The sequence below is a fragment of the Molothrus ater genome, chromosome 8 (genome assembly GCF_012460135.2).
Source record: "Molothrus ater isolate BHLD 08-10-18 breed brown headed cowbird chromosome 8, BPBGC_Mater_1.1, whole genome shotgun sequence".
NCBI lineage: Eukaryota > Metazoa > Chordata > Aves > Passeriformes > Icteridae > Molothrus > Molothrus ater.
Window position 1 is genome coordinate 13656590 of NC_050485.2, and position 19201 is coordinate 13675790.

General features: G+C 45.0%; 2 protein-coding genes across 7 annotated transcripts in view; both read left to right on the forward strand.

Moving 5' to 3' along the window:
• The first annotated feature begins 591 nt into the window (after positions 1-591).
• Positions 592-10876, forward strand: PRXL2A (peroxiredoxin like 2A). Of its 6 annotated transcripts, none has more exons than XM_036385371.2 (6): positions 592-723; positions 6726-6905; positions 7253-7344; positions 9200-9340; positions 10100-10264; positions 10397-10876. In XM_036385371.2, the coding sequence occupies exons 2-6, from the start codon at positions 6728-6730 to the stop codon at positions 10493-10495; spliced, it is 675 nt and encodes a 224-aa protein (XP_036241264.1). In that variant the 5' UTR covers positions 592-723; positions 6726-6727; the 3' UTR covers positions 10496-10876. The 6 variants fall into 6 exon arrangements, with proteins under 6 accessions (XP_036241264.1, XP_054371519.1, XP_036241271.1 ...); XM_054515544.1 differs by lacking the exon at positions 592-723 and adding an exon at positions 811-824; XM_036385378.1 differs by lacking the exon at positions 592-723 and adding an exon at positions 905-932.
• A 5315-nt stretch (positions 10877-16191) lies between these two features.
• The window catches only part of TSPAN14 (tetraspanin 14), a 33488-nt gene continuing 30478 nt past the window's right edge, over positions 16192-19201 (forward strand). Inside the window, exon 1 of the mRNA XM_036385367.2 lies at positions 16192-16394. The gene's annotated coding sequence lies outside the window, so the exon portion shown is untranslated. The remainder of the gene's footprint in view (positions 16395-19201) is intronic.

Genomic DNA, 19201 nt, shown 5'->3' on the forward strand with positions numbered 1-19201 from the left:
CTAGTTAAGTTTGGAACTTGGTGAAAAACAGTGAAACAGTGGTTGATGGAATGTAGACATGCCAGTACCATCAAAAGGGTTATGTTCATTCTCCTGAGCTACTGTTGTGTTACCAGACAGACCAGACTGTTCTGTCATTGCTACTACCTTTTTTTTGTTGTTGTTTTTTGGGATTTTAGCTGTCGGGTTAACAGGAGATCTCAGGAAATAGTCCCAATGTAGTGAAGACAAGTCCTCTGAGTTTGTAGTTGGAGTGGTGCCCAATGACCACAAGCATCTGAAGAGCGTGTTTGTTAAACGATGTTGTGACATGTTATTGGCTGGCTTATCTGAGCAAGTATATTCTTGAATGCAATATATATGCAAACATTCTAAGTGCCCCATTAATCAGATTACTTGAATGATAAGCTCACTACATTCTTGGACTCAGGTCGTTGTGGGTTGGGTGCTTTTTTTGCCCTGCCTATTTAAGCACGGTATCCCATAATGTATTTCATTTCTTCGCTTAGCCAGAGGCTGCAGTAGCCCACGAGAGGGGACGATGGGTTCCGAGAGGGAGCGGAAGGCTTTCATCCGTTCCAGCCGCTAACGGCGGGGCTCATCCCGCTGGCCGCACCGGCGCAGAGCCGCGGGCCGAAGGGCACCGAGCGCGGCTGGCAGCGGGGCGTGCGCGGAGGGCGCCGGGGGCGGTGCCGGCCACAGCGGGCCGGGAGCGCCGGCGCTGTGAGTGCGGGGCCGAGGGGCCGCGGTGCGGGGGGCGGAGTGAGTGCGGGGCCGCGGTGCGGGGGGCGGAGTGAGTGCGGAGCCGCGGTGCGGGGGGCGGAGTGAGTGCGGAGCCGCGGTGCGGGTGTGCGGTGAGTGTGAGTGCGGGGCCGCGGTGCGGGTGTGCGGTGAGTGTGAGTGCGGGGCCGCGGTGCGGGTGCGGGGTGAGTGTGAGTGCGGGGCCGCGGTGCGGGTGTGCGGTGAGTGTGAGTGCGGGGCCGCGGTGCGGGTGTGCGGTGTGTGTGAGTGCGGGGCCGCGGTGCGGGTGCGGGGTGCTGTGAGTGCAGGGCCGAGGGGCCGCGGTGCGGGGCACCGGTGTGCGTGCGGCGCGCCGGGGATGGGCGGGACGGCGGCGCTGTGAGTGCGGGGCCGCAGAATGGGCGTCCGGCGGGTGGGAGGGTCACGGGTCCGCGTTGGGGCCGGGCTGTCCCTCCCCTGGGCTGTCCCCCACGGGGGTGCTCTCTCCTCCCCGCTGGCCCCGGGTCGCGGCCGCAGCGCGCCGGCCGGGGGAAGCGGCGGCGAGCGCTGAGCAACGAGGGGCGGCCGGGGACCCCCGCGGCTCTCGCCATCCCGAGGTTTGAAATTCTGCCCTCGTGGTTTGACGTTTTGAGAGATCCCTGCTTGCTAGGCAGTCCTATCCCATGTGTGAGTAGGCACAGCAGGATCCGTGAAGGACAGAGAGACTCCGTGCTTCGTTTTTCATTTCATTCGAGATGCGCTGGTTGGGTCCTGGGTGCAATCGCTCTGCTCAGGAAATCCACCTTGGATTGACCAGCTCTCAGCCTTTTCTTTTATAACCATAGGGGCACTGTTCCCATCAGAGCTGGTTCATAGCAGACAAGGGGAAACAAGGTTGTGTGGAAATTATTCTGCCCTGGGTGGGTATAGTGTTACAGCCTCCTTCCTGCATAGAGCCCCTCTGCCTTTGGGATGGAGTTGAAATGTGTCCATTTTCTTGTGTCTTTGCTTTTATTAACAATTTTGCTGTTAAGAATTGTATAGTGTGAGAAATGTGGAAGTTAAAATATAGAAAGTGAAAATATAAGCAAGGCCTAAGAACCCAAAAGGGTGGGAAAATCTTTATTTAAGCTTGAATCTGTAGGACTTAGAATTCTTGGATCTGCTGTGTGGGAACAGGAGGGATCAATTGCTGTGCTTTCAGTAAATGCTGACTTGTATTATTAGTGGGTCTGTTGGTTTTTTCTTTCCTCCACTACCTTTTCAGACTGACACAGCAGCTTTCCTGCTCTGCATCACCAGCAGACCAAGCTGTGAGTTCATTATCATCATTCTATTATCTTCAGACAGGTACTTTTTTGCAGTTCCGTGCTCCCTGAAATATCTCACATCTCCTGGCATCCATTCAGAGATCTGAGTTTTTCCATGCAGTGCCTAGCTGCCTGTTCCCTCTCAATACAAGAGAGCTGGAAGATTTCCAGAGCCATGTGCCAGAGCTCTTTGCTCTCCCTTGCTCTGAAGAAAAGGCTTGTTGAGATGTTGGGTTTCTTTAAAACAGTCTAAGAATGGGGGTAACAACTAACTTCCTTTCAAAGGAAGGAGTATGGTTCGTTTGCTTGACACAGCAACTTTCTCTACAGCTACAGCCACAGAATTCAGTAGTGAACCATGCCCAAATTGGGAAAAACCTAAAAAGATGATTGTTACTCTTGACACAATGTGCAGTTTGTTAGGGCTTTACAATGCTAAAAAGAAAGGAAAACAATCCCTTGTGTTGTGAAAATTACATATATGCCACAAGAAATGCTAGGAGGCTTCTCTGTGCATTGATTTTGGTGTTTACAGCCAATTTAAGTTGGAAGAGTACTCCTAGGTTTCTCCAGTCAGATCCCGGCTTCAAGCAGGGCTAAGTCTGAAGGGCTGTCAGGATGCTGTATTTTGCAATCCCTAATGGTATTTAAAATGCTCTTGAAATCTTGATGAGCATGTTAGCATGTTACCAGGTTATTGAGAATTGTAAATTTTCTACTTACAAAGGTATTTGTAATCATGACTCATTTTGGGGGGGGGAGGTGGGAAATGTCTCATAAAAAAATCAGCTCGACTTGTTTGGGATACGCAAGTTCTGACAAAGCTTTGAAACATTTTTGGGCTTGATATGGAACGTCTCTGGGAAGCTGGAGTGGGGGTGGAAGGAAGAACATGCAATGGTCAAAACCACTTTAGGCCAGCGAGTATTTGCTAGTGCAGTCCTACTTGCAAGACAGTTTTCTTTTTAGGAAAAGTATGTGAGGAAATCTGTTTGCTACTCTGAGTCCTACTGGCATCTTGAAACAGAGGGACACAGCTGCAGTGGGTCCTGTTTACACTTAAAATAAATGTTTAAGGATAGCTTTCCTTTGAATGACAATTTTTTCTTTGGTTGTGGGTGGTAGGGAAATGAGACATCTAGAAAACAACGTTTTAACTGGTCTTGACAAAAGTGAAGACGATCCACTAGCACTTAAAACAGGATTAATAAGGTTAAGCTTGTTGAAATTCTGGTTAACTGACAGGCCATAAAATAACTCACTGTTATTTTGTGGATCTCTTGTGGTCAACACGAAAACATACACACAAAAAGATGTTTTTTCCTTTTTTCTTTGGCCTGTACTGTTTAAAGAGGAGTGTTCATTTTTTTCTGGAAGTTTTAACAGAGTTGATAAGTTGAAGATCTGGTAGTCTCAGAGAAAATGATGTATTTTAGCAAAGGGCTGTTGTCACTAAAGCAGGTAACTGACTATAGAAACACTGGGTTAGTTCTCTGTAGAGGTACAGCCTCTATACTGATAATTTTTTTCCTAATATTGTGCATTCTGATGACTTTTCAATTCTTCCCAGGGTTGTTTGTATTGTTTTGGCATACTGCATGCATTTTTGAAAGGGTTAGATGTAGAATAGGCTGAAACACAGGGAGAATGTTACTTGTGAAAATGCCCAGTCCTACAGAAGAGTGTGGCTTAGCAGATCTAAAAGTTTTGTGCTGTGTTCCCAGCTTCAGAAAGGCTTTCTGTAATCCCTGTTCCCTGTACCTACCCGCCCCATAAGAAGGCTGACCATGTGTTCAGTTAAAAAGCAAACCAGGATTCTGAACGATTGGGATACCTTTAACTGAGCCTTGCCCTGGATCGGCCGGCCGTGCTGGCTGCTGTCACTGCGGTGGCTGGGGCAGGGACTGACCGGGCAGGGAGTGACCGGCCCGGGCCCGGGGAGGCTGCGGGCTCCTCCCAGCCCAGCCCAGCCCAGCCCAGCCCTGCCCCGCCGCCTGCAGCGCAGCCGGGCTCCGCTCCCTTCGGGGCTCCGCTCCCTTCGGGGCTCCGCTCCCTTTGGGGCGCTCAGCAGCCTGCATGGCTTCTGGTGAGTGCTGCACCGCTGCACAGCCTTGCGGGATGCTCTCCTGTCTCCTCTCATGGATTATGGCTTGTGGGATGCTTTCTTGTGTCGTCTTATTGCTGCTTGCTGTTTAAAATCCTGATCTGTTTGTATTTTAGTGTGGGAGGGGAGGGTTGTTAAGTCCTTTTGAACTTCAGATGTCCTTAATAAACAGCAGCTTACCAGAAATGGAGCTGCTAGTTGCAAGTGCTGAGCTGTTTTCCAGTCAGTCTCGGCACTTGGGGTTCAATGACATGATATGTCAGGGCTCAGCCTGTCTCGTTAGCAAATGGTTTAATAATCCTGCCTGCTGCTTCACATGCATATTTTTCAAAGTGGCTCATTATGGTATTTGCTTAGCAGGGGAGAAATTTAGGTGTCATCCTGTAGAGCTGCATTTTCCTTTTTCCTATTTATATAAATAGCAAAAATTTCCCATATAGATAAGGTTGGGTTTTTTGTCACTGTGTGGAGAGTGACAAAGAGTCCAACTACACTTAATGATCTCTTGGATCAATAACTACTGATTGGAAGCTGACTTTTAGAGATGCTCTTTATCCTAATAAAAATGAGAAGCTATGTGAGAACTACTCATTAATCACTTGCCACAAATTTTGTAACATTTTTGTACACAAATGATGTGCCCTAGGGTTTAATAGTTGGGTCCCCCTCCACTTTTTTTTTTTTTTCCTAACTATAAATTAGGAAAAAAACCCAAACACTTCTTGACCTGATGAGATTGAAATCCAAATAATTGGGTAGTCAAATTCTGGGAAGGAGCAGGGCTTTATCCAATTGCATACGCTACAGAGATTTTTTAGTCTTAAAACAAGGATATTGCTCCATGACATATATTTGGAGTTACATTTGCATCATTCCAAAGGCTGGGGTCAGGATGGTCTCTGATAGGTGTCAGAGGCAGATATAAAAAAAGTCATTACAACATGACTTCATGTTTGAAAGAAGTATGTAAAGAAAGCAGATACAGTCAAGGAAGTTTTGCCTTGGTTAGGAATAAGTGGTGAAATAGGGTGGGATCTTATCTGCATGATGTTTGTGTAAACTGGCCTTGTTTCTTGCTCAGGATTATGGGTTACTTACATTTTTAGATACCATGATACCGCCTCCCTTGAAACCAAGTATGCTGTTAAAAGAACAATGTGTTCTTTTTTCATTTTGTGTTTCCCAATGTTGCATTTGTTTGTCAGTAGTATTCTGTAGCTGGGTTTAAGGATAGAAAGGGGTTTTCTCACAGAAAATTCTGGGCACAAAATTGAGGAGCTACTCCTAATTGTTTCTGAATTCTAGCAACTATGCTATGGGAATAAAGCTGATGTGTATGTCTGGTTTATTAGCAGTCACAGTTCAAAAGAGTAATATTTTCTTACATTTATTGAGGTGGGAACCTCACCCATACAAAAGTATATACAGACAGCAGTATTTACCAAAATATTCTATCAGGAAATAGGGGTTTTGTGAAAAAAAATTGATTCTCCATAATGTGTAATGCTACAGCTGTGTGAGTGCAAATATACAGCCCTTGAGATGTAAGTGTACAGTGACTTCTTGTGCTGCCAAACTCCAGTGACTCTTGTACCAGTTACTGTGGAGCTGGATCTTGAACTTTGTCCGTGAGGCTGGGCTGCTGTGATTTCCAGCATCCTCATTAACTGATACTGCCTCACTGGAAGCCCTTTCCAGGCTTGTGAAACACTTGCAAGGGTCAGCATTGGGCTGTGGGGGCTTGTGGATGGTGGTTAAACAAAATTACCTCCAAGTTGAGCCACCACAAGCAGGATTTGTACTTTAACGCTGGAATATTCCCCCTGCAATGCTGTGGGTTCTACATGGTGTGTGTGAGTGCAGGCTCTTTGCTCCTGCTGTCCTTTCTGCTTTAGCAAGAGTGGCAGTGAGTTAGCACAGAGGAATAAGGTGCTCTCCCAGGCATGTTTGCAGTATCACTGGGTAATAAAATGGTTGCAAGTCGACATTTTTTTGTCTGCAGGCATGAGCTCCAAGTTTGGCTTTGTGCCTGCTTTGGTTCTCAGTGGGAAACTGTAATGAATGTGAAAGGTTACCAGTTATGATGAACCCGATAGAGCAGGTTTAGATTTTTTTTCCCAAGTCTTCTATAGTATATTTGTAAAGTTCACTGTTTAATATAGATTAGTGTGTTTAAAACAATTAATTTACAAAGGCTTCCCTTTTTTTGAAAGAAACTGCTGTCTTACTGTAATAATTTACTGGCTAATGTACAGGTCATATTGTTAGAGGCTCTTTATTACACATGTATGTGATACACTTTGATCATCTTTCTCCTCATTGCATCTGAGCACTTAGTTATTGATGATTTTGTCTGGTGGCAGGGAAGGATAAGAACATCTTGTCATTATCTAGTTTTGATGTGGATCAGGCACAGAACTGGAATGTAATCTTTATCTTTTAAAACCCCTTTCAGTACATTAATAAATATACAGATCATCTCCGTTAAGCCAAAAATACCTGCATGAGCTTTTAGTTGTTTTAATCCAATTCCTTATCCTCTAGCATCATTGATGTTCAGTTACAGAGCTGTTCTTTCTTTCTCTTTCCAGAAATGTCCTTCCTGCCTGACTTGGGGGCCTTCACCATGGGCATGTGGTCTGTTGGCCTGGGAGCCATTGGTGCAGCTGTGACGGGGATCGTCCTTGCTAACACTGACTTATTTTTGTCCAAGCCAGAAAAGGCTACATTGGAGTTTTTAGAGGAGATAGAGCTAAAGACTCTGGGATCAGGTAAGATTCTGGCTATTTCAGACCCCATTCTTCAAGAATTGGACTTTTATAAGAACTTTTCTAAGGCCAGGGTTGGAAGCAGTTTTCTTAGTCTTTCCTAGTTGTGACATGTGGTCGAGTGTCCTTGATATTCAATACTTGTGGTGAAGGAAAACCAACCAAAACTGGTATTTCTGGATGAAACAAGACACACTTCTAAAAATCAATAATCTCCTCTTATGGATTTTTTTTCTGTTAGGACTGTATTTGAATGTGGAATTCTCTGCAGTGTTAGTCCATAAAGTATTAATTGTTATAAACAAGACTGACTGATATTATTGTTGGTGTTGTTTCTCCTGTACAAACAGAACAAAGGACATTCAAAGCAGGTGAACTATGGAAGGAGAATGGTGCAGTGATCATGGCTGTACGAAGACCCGGATGATTTTTGTGCAGAGAGGTACTTGCTGGGCTTGGGGATTAATTAAGAAGAGTTGAGGTCTGCTTGCATAGATAGTCTGTAAATAAAGGGAGGGGATGAATAGCACAGTCATCAAATACATCTAAAGTATCTGAAAGGTTTTGTTTCATGGTTAAAACTGGTCACCAGCTACCAGCATGCTTAGTTTCCTTTTCAGCTGGTTTGTATGGTCCAGGTCCTGAGTTTTTTCCTTCTGAAGGTGATGGTTATGTGATTTTTACATCTGCCAGGGACCTAGCCCATGGTAATTAGAAGGGGAGATTGCACAAGATTCAGTTGGTAATGAGTCTTATGAGCTATTTTTATATATATAGTCCAAAATAAGTCTCTGTGAGCCAGGTAGTGTCTGGTCAAATACAGCCCAAGACTGGATTGGCAGAAAGCCATCAGATAAAGCTCATCTGCAAAAAAAAAAGGTGTGCATAGAGGAAGTACTTCTTGGTTCTGGGTGCTAAATGTGAGGCAGGAAGGTACAGACTCTGAAGATAAGGAGTTTCTGTTCCATAACAAGGTGGGTTGGAAAACAAATTTTGATCCTTAAGTTGACATTAGGCTCCTTGGGTGGAGCTCCTTGGAAGCAGACACCTAAAACACAGTTTGAATGTACCGAGTGCCTGGGAACAGCCATTGCACCTTGGACATTATGTTTCTCATAGCTATAGGGAAAAATAGTTATTATGTTGTTACTCACTGTTCTATAATGTGGAGTAATTAATATTGCAACCTCTTCATTAGGGCATCTGCTCCCATCAGTAGTAAGTGCTTAAATACGTGTAGAATTCATGGAAGGTTCAAGTGCTCTGCTCTCTGAACAGGTGTAGTGTAGGCAGGAGGAGAATGCACTTAGGTGCCTGACTCTGTAACTTTCAGAGACTCACTCTGTCAGGAATCCCAGAGTGATTGTTTATTATCAGCAGTAGTAGTATTACTGAAAGTTTCAAATTTTCCTGTCTGTTAATCCCTATCCGTTTGCTCCTTGGTGCTCAGTGAATTCTAGATGTCCTATTAGCCTTTCAGTTAAGGTATTTCAGTTAGGTGACTGAGAGTGTTCATGTAAACTGTGTCCATGTTTCTAAAGTGTGGAGTTGATTTTTTTTTAATGTGGGAATTCTGTCCAGTAAAAATTACCTTTGTCCATGAGAGATAGGAAACATTTTCAGTGCACACTCTGATCTGTTCAAAATCTCAGGGATTTCTATATAAACTGTGTGAATTGGAATTCCTTTAGGTGAACAAAAAACCCAGCAGATGAGTGCTGACACCTCACACTCTTACACACCAGAAAAAGCAGGTTTGCTTCTGGGATACTGAAAGTCTATGAAGAAACTGCCTGATTTTTTTTACTGGGGGAATTAGGAAGGAGGGTGTATCTTCATTACTTACTGTAAACTTGTATAGCCTGCTTCTGCACAGAACCCCTCAAAATACTTTGCAGAAGGACTGATAATGATGGATGTCAACTTGGGAAAAAGGATTGAAAATTCTGAAAAAGTTAAGTGATGTGCAGGCATTATATTTCTGCCATTCTCAAATACTTCAGAAGATAATTGAAGCCCTATTATAGGCAAAGTATCTCTACAGCTTTAAATTAAAAATATGTTTTATCCAGTGAATGCTCAGAAGAATCTGCTTCCTCCATGTTTAACAAAGAAAAATTGTAGTAAATCTGATGAAGAGCTGTCTAGGAGTACAACTAGTTTAAGTGTTACAGGTCTGTTTCTGGCTTGTGCCTCAGGCTAGAAGTTGTGTGTTTCTGATGGCCTTGAAATTCACGGTGAAGCTTTCCAGCCTCCATTTATTGACTGAAATGTTTGGGGTCTTTTCCTTTGCTTAGGAGGCTTCTGAGCTCTCCTCTCTGAAACCCCAGCTGTCCAAGCTGGGTGTCCCTCTCTATGCTGTTGTGAAAGAGAAGATAGGGACTGAAGTGGAGGATTTTCAGCATTACTTCAAAGGAGAAATCTTTCTGGATGAAAAGGTATAGTGAAGTTGGTGTTTCCTTTTGTTTAAAAACAAATCTATGAATGCCCTCTTTGAGGAGCTTGTATAAATAAGTAGAATGTAGTCCGATTGAAAAAGGATTTTGTAGCACTGCAGTTTAAGAAGTTAATTGGCTTTGTTTTTCTATATTTATATATCCTGCTGAGCTTACAAACTGCAGGGTAGCAATGCACTGATAAGGTGCTGTGGCAGGATTATTCCTCCCCTTCAGCAGGTAAACAATATGGCCTGTTAATATTTATTCCTTTCTTTCACTGGCTGTGTGACCTGCTGATGTTTATGATGTGTGAATCAAGATTTGAAGGTGACACATATAATTAATTCATGATATACAGGCCAGATTGCAGTGATATGGCTTGTTCCAGTACACCAGCACGTGCTGGATTGCCAATCTCATGTCCTACAGAGCCACCGCCCTGCTTTCTCCCTAAATCAGGAGACATATTTAAAAATCATTTGGGTTCTGAAGAAAAAAGACTATGTAATACTCAAAATCTACTAGGGGATCCTTTTATTTTCTTTCTCCCCTCTGCCTGTGTGAAAGAATCAGACTGAATTTAAAAAACCCCAACTACCAACCAACCAAAAATATACATTTATCACAAAGCAGTGCTGTTGTCAGCAGTAGGGATGTAGGTGTACATGGGGCTTAAATACTTGTGGATGAGCTTAAAACCCACATAAATGACAAGTCCTTTTCCCTTTGTTTGCTGACATATTTTCTGTTCCCCTGCAGAAAGGCTTTTATGGTCCACGCCGACGAAAAATGATGTTGTCAGGCTTCTTCCGCTTGGGAGTTTGGCAAAATTTCTTCCGTGCTTGGAGAAGCGGATATAGTGGAAATCTGGAAGGAGAAGGATTCACCCTGGGAGGTGTATATGTGATTGGGGCAGGAAGACAGGTACTGCTGGCCATCTAGGAGGCTTTTTTCTATCATATTAGATCAGAAGTTTGTTTCCTGGAATTGTTCGGTTGGGCAGTGGATCTTTTGCAGGGAGACACGTCTGAATTTGTCTCTTGTGTCTTTGACTAGGGTGTTTTACTGGAGCATCGTGAGAAAGAATTTGGAGACAAAGTCAGCCTTCCATCTGTCCTTGAAGCTGCTGAGAAGATAAAACCACAAGCTTCATAAGTGGAAAAACAGTTGCACATGTTTCTGATTAGAGCTTGAAATGTAGAATGTATCCATGTCTTGAATGTGTGGTGCAATTGCTTAACTATTTAGTGATCAAAGCACAGGAAAGATTCTCTATTCAACCATAGAAAATGATGAAAATCCTCTTGTTGTGTTTGGTTCCCTTGCAGCCTTCCAGGTGGCCAGGATTTCGACTGGTCCTTTGTATCTGGCTGTATTAATGAAAGGCTGAGTCTAAAATCTGACCTAGCCTAGATGTTTCCAGTCAGAGACAGTCGGTTGAAAACCTGTCTACCTAGGGAAACAAAACTCTTCTAAGGCTGTAGTAATGGAGTACCAGCTGAGGGGAAAATATAATAAAACTTTACATAAATAAAATGTCTTTGGTTTTTGCTTTTTCATTAACATGTAAATACATCTGTGTTTCTAGAAGACTACACCCTGTCAGTCTAACTCTGAGATTTTGCATTCAAGACATGCCACTATGTCTGCACAGTGAATTTCTTGTTAGTTCACTACTGGTTCTAGATCTTCTAGTCCATGTGATTCCCTGAAAGGAAGATAATAGTGGCTTGAAGGCAGGTTCCTTTCTGTATTTAAGATAGTTATGGATGAAATTCTGACTTTTTTCCTTAGTATTTTTGTCCAGGTAAAACTGATTTTAGCAAAAAATATTTATATGCTCTTCAGAGTCTGTTCTTCACAGTTCCCAGAAACAGCACTAGCAGTGAAAATTTTGAGTGATTCATATATTTCATTTAGAAACAAAATAGAAATTGGACTCATGTATGCTACTATCAGCTGAAACTTGGGGATGAAGGAAGGAACAGGATTTGAAGAGTACAGCAGCAAATTGACTCTGTGATATGGACTTCCTCTACAAAGGCTCTCCTTGGAGCCATGGACAGGTGAAGAGAACCATGAAATAAAGAATTGTGCCTGAGGGATTCTTTTCCTGGGTTTTACTGCTGCAAGGCAGTACTGGTATGGTGTGCTGACACAAGCCCTGAAAAGTTCAAAGCATTGTGTAAGTGTCCACTTGTCTGCAGTCAGCAAATGGATACTTGGGAGTGCAAGGGGTAGGGAGCACAAGAGATGCTAAAAGCAATGGGTGTGCAAGGGGCTATGAATAACAAAGATCCTTTAGCAGGAGTGTTCTGGATCCTGGCTTCTCTAGAGTTCTGTGTTTTCTTTCTCATGGGAAATAGAAAGCTTTGCCATTTGCAGAGAATTGGTCTTGCACAAAGACCAGCAAAGGAGGTACTGATCTTAGACCTGCATTTCAGGCCTTGTCCCAAGGGCTGTTTGTGCATTTCGCCTAAACATGAAATGTGAAAGGCATAAACAGTCCTTGGAGAATGGGATGGAAGACAGATAAATTCCTAGAAATTGAAGATAAAGTGAAGTGCCTGTAGAACCTGCTGAATCTGGAAAGCATCTCCTTACAATTTTGTGTACAGGCAACTGAATTCCACCCACTCTGTCAGAGCTGGGCCTGCAGGGAGCCTTAGATGATGACAAGGACACCATGGGGCTGCAGCCCTGCTCCCAACCTATCCAAAGGGAGTGGCAACAGAAGCAGGGAGCTATGCTGTCCAGAATTTGAAGTATAATGGCTGTCAAACATATAAATCACTAATGCTACAACATGCTGAAGTGTTCCTATGATGTAAAAACAGTTTTAGAAAGAGCCATGAAGTCTTTTTAGTTTGTTAAAGTACTCATGGAAACTGAAAGTTCTCTGCTTTGGCACATTCCCCAGAGGGCTATATACAGAAACCACATCAGACTCTGAGGTATTGTCCTGCTCTAAACAGTATTATTTTATTATTTCCCATAAACAGTTAGTGCATTTCTTGATTTGAAAGTTAGAGAAGCTTACGTGCATTTTAAAGTTTTCTAACCCTGTCTTTCAAAAATCAAGTAAAATTAGAGCAAAATAGTAAAGGAGGAACAAATTACATCTAAGTGAACTTCCAGTACTGCAGACTGAATTTAGAATATCCACTGGAAAAAAAAAATATTACAGTTGTTAATTTTGTTGTGCTAAGAGCTACCTCTGCTGGCCCAGTTCCTTGTATGCATTTAATGTTATTTCTTTTCTTTTAACATGGCATGTACCCAAAATCTAAACCACTTCTCAGCACATCAAATATCACATCATACTTTAACACACAGCTAGTTACTGGAAACTAATAATTAAAAGTTTGTTTCTTATTCTGAGATGTGCATTTTGCACTCATGCAGAATGATATTCTGTTTATTTTCATCTTTAAGGTTGAAGATGGATCAGGTGAGTAGGAAAGTGCACAAGGTGCAAGGGTAGGGCTTGAGAAACACAACTCTGCTGTAGGAATTTTTTTTCAATCAACTTTTCCTTGTTTGTCATTTCATCTATCTTTTCTTCAGCACATAGCTGGGTTTACTGTAAGTATTTCATGAATGAAAATGCTATGAATTTATGTAGGTGTAATATAAGAAAGTGCTTTTTATTTGAACTTTAGGGATCCCCAATTGCATTTCCTATTTGCAGTGTCCTTTTAGGGCCATTAGAAAGATTGTCTGCCCCAGAGGATGCTTTTGGCTCCGCATCTTTGTTTCCCCGTGCGCGTTATCTGTCCCGCGCTGTCAAACTGCCTGTCCTTGGTGCCATCCGCGAATATCCACAACCAGACGGGAATGCCAAGGGATCCCTGCCATTTTCTGATGCGTTTCCTGTGATGCACTGTGGTAGGAAAAAAAAAAAAGTTTCTGTTTCTCTCCGCACCGCTGGATGTCACTGCTACCCAGCCGAAATGCAGGGGAGCGGTGAACACGAAGGGTTTCTGCAGTGGAAGATTTGCTGAACAGGTTCCAGGAGCAGACCGACGTAGGGTCGGGTTCAGCTGGAAGGAAGCTGTGGGAACAGACATCTATTCCTGCCATCTTTTCACTTGTGTGGACGTTTTCCTTTTAAGAAACTTGGAGGAAGGATATACTGTATTGACGGACAGAGTCTATGGTATTTGGATATTTCTAAGTGGAGGGAATAAATTATTAGCAGACTCACGACGATACTTACAACATTTAACCCATTGCGGTTTTGTGGTACTAATTTCCGCTCCTGCCGTGGCTGCCTTTGTCGCAGGGACTGTCCGGGGCCGCTCGGGGGGACCGGAGCAGAGAGCTGCGGCAGCCGCCGCTAACAGCAGCGGGAGGTGGGGAAACGCTCTGGGAATGAGGACAAACTCAAATCACTGATTCAGCCGGATCCCCTCGAATTTCACTGGGTGTCTGGCCAGTTCCATGCTAATTTATTAGTCTTCTAATCGATCTCGAACGTGTTACTAAGGCTTTCCCTACAATGTTTCTGCTTTCTCTTTTAGATCCAGCGACTGATTTCTTTGTATTTGAAGTTGCTTAAGGTCTCTCAGTAGCTTCTGTGGGCTTTGTTTCCTTGCACACCCCTCTCTCTTAAGCTCATAATTATCAAAACCACATGACAATTCCAACTGTAACTCTGATTTCTGGATGCCTCCCTCCATAAATAGACTGTTTTTACACTGAAAAATGCTATTTGGTGATAATGTTGAACATACACAGTGGTGAACAGCTCTGATCAGAGGCCATTTTCCACCAGCTACTCCTCATGAAGATTTCATTTATTTTAGAAAACGTTTTGTAGTAGTCAGAGGGAAACAAGATTAACAAACCACACATGAAGATCGGCCTGCACATATTCACTTAAAAAAAATCAAATTTCCTATTTTCATTCCTGCGGGATTATTACACCTCTTACTGCTGAAGTGACTGTCTTTTAAAAGTGTTCCAATTTGCCCTAGCACTTAGTTAATGGTTTCTGTGATGGATGAGATTTTTACTCCAATTTTTCTGGCAACACAGTGAAGCACTGTGCAGAGATAATGTCAAAGGCAAATAAATGGGACACAGAGAGGCTGTTGGAACCAGCTCCATGTTAACAGTGAGCACAGTCAATTCAAATATGCTGTGAACTGCTAACACTAACGATCTTACAAATAGTAAATTGCAAGAGAACCTTATTTTATCGACAAATGCCCTTCCTAATTCCACAGTCCTCACATCCTAAAGTTGTTGCATTTCCCTGAAATTTCCCATTTTCCCCACTGAATCTTAGAAGTTACTATTGCGCCATCTTCCTATCTCTTACAGAATCAGCATGTTAGAGCTTTCTGCCTTGGTTCTGGACTTTCTGGTGATGTGACTCAGTGCTCTGTGAGATTACTTCAGTACTTCTGAGATGGAGAAAGGATCTCTTTTAGTTCTTCTTACCATCTGATAATCCAGTGACTTCTCCGAGCTCCCCTTCCCCTCTTAGATTCTGCTCAAAATTCAGGTAGTTCTTCCAGCATCTTCTGCCAGCTTTAACACTCAGTTCAATTTTGCTTTGGTTTCTAAGAAGGCTTAAGCAAGCTTAGGGGAGGCTGGTAAATACTCTCCCCCCCCTTTAAAAGAACCCAAAACCAAACAAAAACCCAAACCAAACCCAACCCCCCATTTATTTAAACAACTGCATGTGGGAAATGAGAAGGAATCTTGATCATGTGAGTGGCGAGTGGGTGACACACGGGTGTCTATCTCCTTTGTCAGACATCAGAAGGGGTCGGATGAGGAGAAATGTGCACTTGCTATTAATTCTAGCACGCTTTTGGTTGTCAGCTCTGATGAGTGGAGAATTAGCACACTAGAGAAGTGCTAAGCTCACATCATTTGATTGCGCAACAGTTCCTTTCGCTTCAGTGCGATTGCTGCTGTCTTTGTGAGCAGGCTTGTTCCTGACTCGGGGAATAAGGCATTCCTCCAAGTCCAAGGGCTGGAGCAGGTGAAGAAAGCGTAGATAATATGAGACAGCCGGTAAGAACACAGTGGTGCTGCACGACCTCCCTTGGCCTTGCCTTCCTGCCACAAATGTATTTTCATAGCGAAGCACTGAAGACATGAGTTTTGCTTTGTGTATGAGGATGGGTATGAAGGTGACAGAAATGTTTACCAGTGTCAAGGGAGATCACAAGGTGTGGAAAGGGAACAGAAGGGGAGCGTGGAGGTCGGGAGCCAAGCGAGACGGCAGGGGAGCATTTTCCCCCTGCCTCAGGTGGGAGCTATCACCCGCTAACTGCACAGCTTTAAACAGCTCAGCCCTACCTTCCCCTTCCTCCTCTCTTCTCAGCGTCTCTCTCGGGAGGCATAGAAGCCCTGGGACGCCCGAAGACTCAAAATACTCTTCAGGATCATTTTATTTCATGTGCGTTTCTTTCGCCTCCGGCTCTCCAGGTAGGCTCGGCCGTGCCTGCAGTATCGCTCGGCATGTGCTGTCTCTGCTACTCTGGCTCGCGCTCCGGAGCCCTGCGGGCTGAGGCGCGGCCGGGGCGGGCTGGGCTGGGCCGAGCCCCACACGCAGGGCCGGGGCGGGGGCCACAGGCACCCGGCCACGAACGAGCCCGAGACAACAAAGCCGCGGGCCCCACCGAGGGGCCGCGCTCGCAGGGCTGCGGGGGAGGGACTGCCAGGGCCGCCCTCAGCCTCCGCCCGGCCCCGGAGGTGCTTGGAGGGGCGCCTGCCGGGCGGTCCCGGCGGGAGCCGCGGGGCCCAGAGGTAGAGCCGGGCTTCCTGCACGCCCCCTTTGTGTGGAGCGCGGAGCGGGCGGGGCCGGGCCGTTCATTTCCGCGCGGCCGGGCCCGGCGGGAGAGCGGCGGGGCGGCTCGGCACAAGGGCACGCCCGGCGGGCACGCCTGGCGCTCCGGCCGAGCTGACGCGGCGAGGAGGCTCCGGCAGCGCTGCCGTGTCCATGGACTAGCCGAGGCAGCCGAGGGACCTACGCCGACCGCCGCCTCACCCTCCGCCCAGCTCGGCGAAACTTAGCGAGCAGGCGCCTGCCCCGGTGAGTGCCGCCCGCCCTCTGCCCCGGGGGTCGCGCCGTCCGGAGTGCCCCTTGCTCTCCCCGTCTTGGAACGCCGGCGTTTGTGCCCCCTCTCCCCGGAGCAGTGCGCGCCCTGCAGCATCCCCGGGGCCGGCGGGCCGGGCGGGAGCAGCCCCTGCCTGCTGCCGGAGCCTCCTGGCGGTGCGGGGCTGTGGCGAGCCCCTGCCATTGTCCTTCCCATTAAAGGAAGCCCGAGAGGCCGGGTGAGGCTTCCTCTGGGAGTTCGCGCTAGCATGTCTCGCTGAGGTGCCACGAGGGAGAAAAATAGTAATAATAACAAAAATTAAAATAACAGAAAAAGGCCTTTCGGAGTGCTGCAGCCAGAGTTCGCCTACTCCCTTCTCTGCCGTCGCCTCGGCGGCTGCCGACCCCTGCCCTAAGCCCCCGGTGTTTGGAGGGAGACACGGCCCAGTGGGCGTAAGGGCTGAGGCCCGTGACTTAATTTTTAAAATCTTTAACTTAATTTGGCTGTCGGCTGTGGTAGCGATCGACTTCTCTGCCCCCCCTTTCAGCTTTCTGTCGTAACAGGCCCAGCCGTGGAGCGCGGGGTACCAGAGGTGATGCTCCGTGGTCAGATCCGTTTTGGCTCTTGCTTTATGTTCCGTGCTCTATGTAGATTTAGCGTTTTGAGACATTTTGAATTAAAAAAAAAAACAAAAACAAACCCTCACAAAGAAACCTATCCCATGCTGTAAAAGGAGCTACCTGTTTGGGTGGTTTTTCCTTTCTTTAGTGGATCTTCCAGGGAGGTGGTGGTGGAGGTGTGAATGATATTTTAAAATAACTGGCAGAACAAAATTCTTCCAGCACTACTTTTTAGTTTGGTTGGGTTTTTGTTTGTTTGTTACAGTGACATAAGCCTTGTGACCTAGAACTCTGCATGAAATGGAAGGAGAGCAGTTCCTAGAGAATGAAAGCACAGGGTGTGTCTTGTTCCTAAGTGCTTTCTGGTGAGATGATCCATCTCTCTTCTGGCTGTCTCCAGCAGGGAGTAAGGCATCAGTCCTTTATACTCACAATAAATATGTGAAGCTTTTGGTGTGGAAGGTTGAGGTGCTCGCAGTATCTGCTTGACTGAAGAACTGTGTGCAGAGAGAAGGGATCAGGTGGGAATTGACGTCTAGTCACTGGTGTGAAGTGGGAATGAGCTGTGGTGGAAACTGCTTTGCAACTTTTGATTTGGATTGTGTGTTTGGGTTTTTTAGAGGAATTCGGGACACTTGTGTTTGTAGAATGGTGTTCTTTATCCTTTGGTTGATGACACTGGAAGAAAGCACTTTTAGGGTTTGACCTATATCCTTTTAGCTCTGTTCATGGAGGATGGAATATAGTGTTGTTGCCTGTCCTTGAAAGGTTGTCTTGTTCAAAACTATAATGCCACTGAAACAGGAATTTTTAGAATAGCTTTCCAAGAGTTTGTAAGTGTGTTTATATTGAAAAAAAATGTAAGTTACAAGTAAAAACAAGTAAGTTTCACAGTTGGCATTTTGTTTTATGTTTGTTGATCTTGTTCCTAGGTGTGCTTGCTGAAGGTGCAGTCTGGGTCTAAATCACGATCATGGAAAGCTGATTTTCTGGGTGGTGTGTGCTCTGTGTGATTATTTTTTTTAGTATAAGTTGATCCAGTTAGCTTCCTTTGTAGCTCCCTTTGTGTTGTAGCATTCTCTCCGGTCCCCGAATCAGGAGAAAACCCATTTAAGTCTTGTTCTTGTTTCTGGACACAGGCTTTGTGTGACGTTTAGTGCATTGTAGACAAACTTTCCCGTTTGAAGCCTCTTTCCTGTCCTTCCTCCTCCTTGTGGGGAGCAGAGGGTGGCAGAAAAGAAGGAAAAAGTGTGATCTTTTGCTCGGAGCCGTGTCTGTGCAGAGCCCTCGCATGGGTATCATACCTCACAGTACTGCAAGGGGGTGTGTTCTGGGCTGGCTTTTACTGGTGTTAGGCCTTGTAATACTTAATGAAAGGACCATAAAAAGCCCTTGCTCTGAGCCCTAAGATGCTGTTTAATTGGGATTCTTTCCTTGGTATTGAAGGCATAACTTTTTGTTCTTGGGTGTAGCAAGAAAATTGTTGACATGGTGTCTTGTGAATCTGGTTATATCTGGATGATGAATGGGTTTATTCTATGTTTCTAATGAATAACTGAGAAATATTGGATTGTTTTGAGGCTGACCTCTGATTTTCTTAGAGGTTTTTTTATTTAGTTTATAAAGCTTTATTGGGTGGCTACTAATGTGCCATTACCTGTAAATGGGTGTTTGGAAAAAAGAGGAGTTTTTCTGCTGACAAACTGCTACAATTGATTCCCTTAGTCTGTCGAGTCTCTCATTGTGAATTAGGTGTGGCACAGTGAGCACTGATAAGTGTGAATAAATTAAACGCTTGTTTTGATGTCCCTGTGTTAGTTCAGAATTCTCATTGGGGTGTGTGTGAGGGGAAGTGGAGTTCACAGAATGATTGTCAAAACTGTTCCACAGATCCTCCCTTTATTCTTTTGCTTTTACGAAAAATTTGACCTGGGTGGGGTATGGAAAAAATGTTTGGATTTTGGGCACACTTGTGCGCTCTCTGTGCCATGTTGCTTTGCATTGTGGCTTCCTGTGTCAAAACTTCCTGTTTTTTGGTAGAACAGACTCTCACACTTTGCCACCTGTGGTACATTTCTAACGCTGAGAGAGCTGCGCTTCACAAAATCCATGAACGTGCTGTGGTTTGCATTTTGCTTCAAGCTGAAGTCGCTCAGATAAAGTAAATTAGACCCTCCAACAGT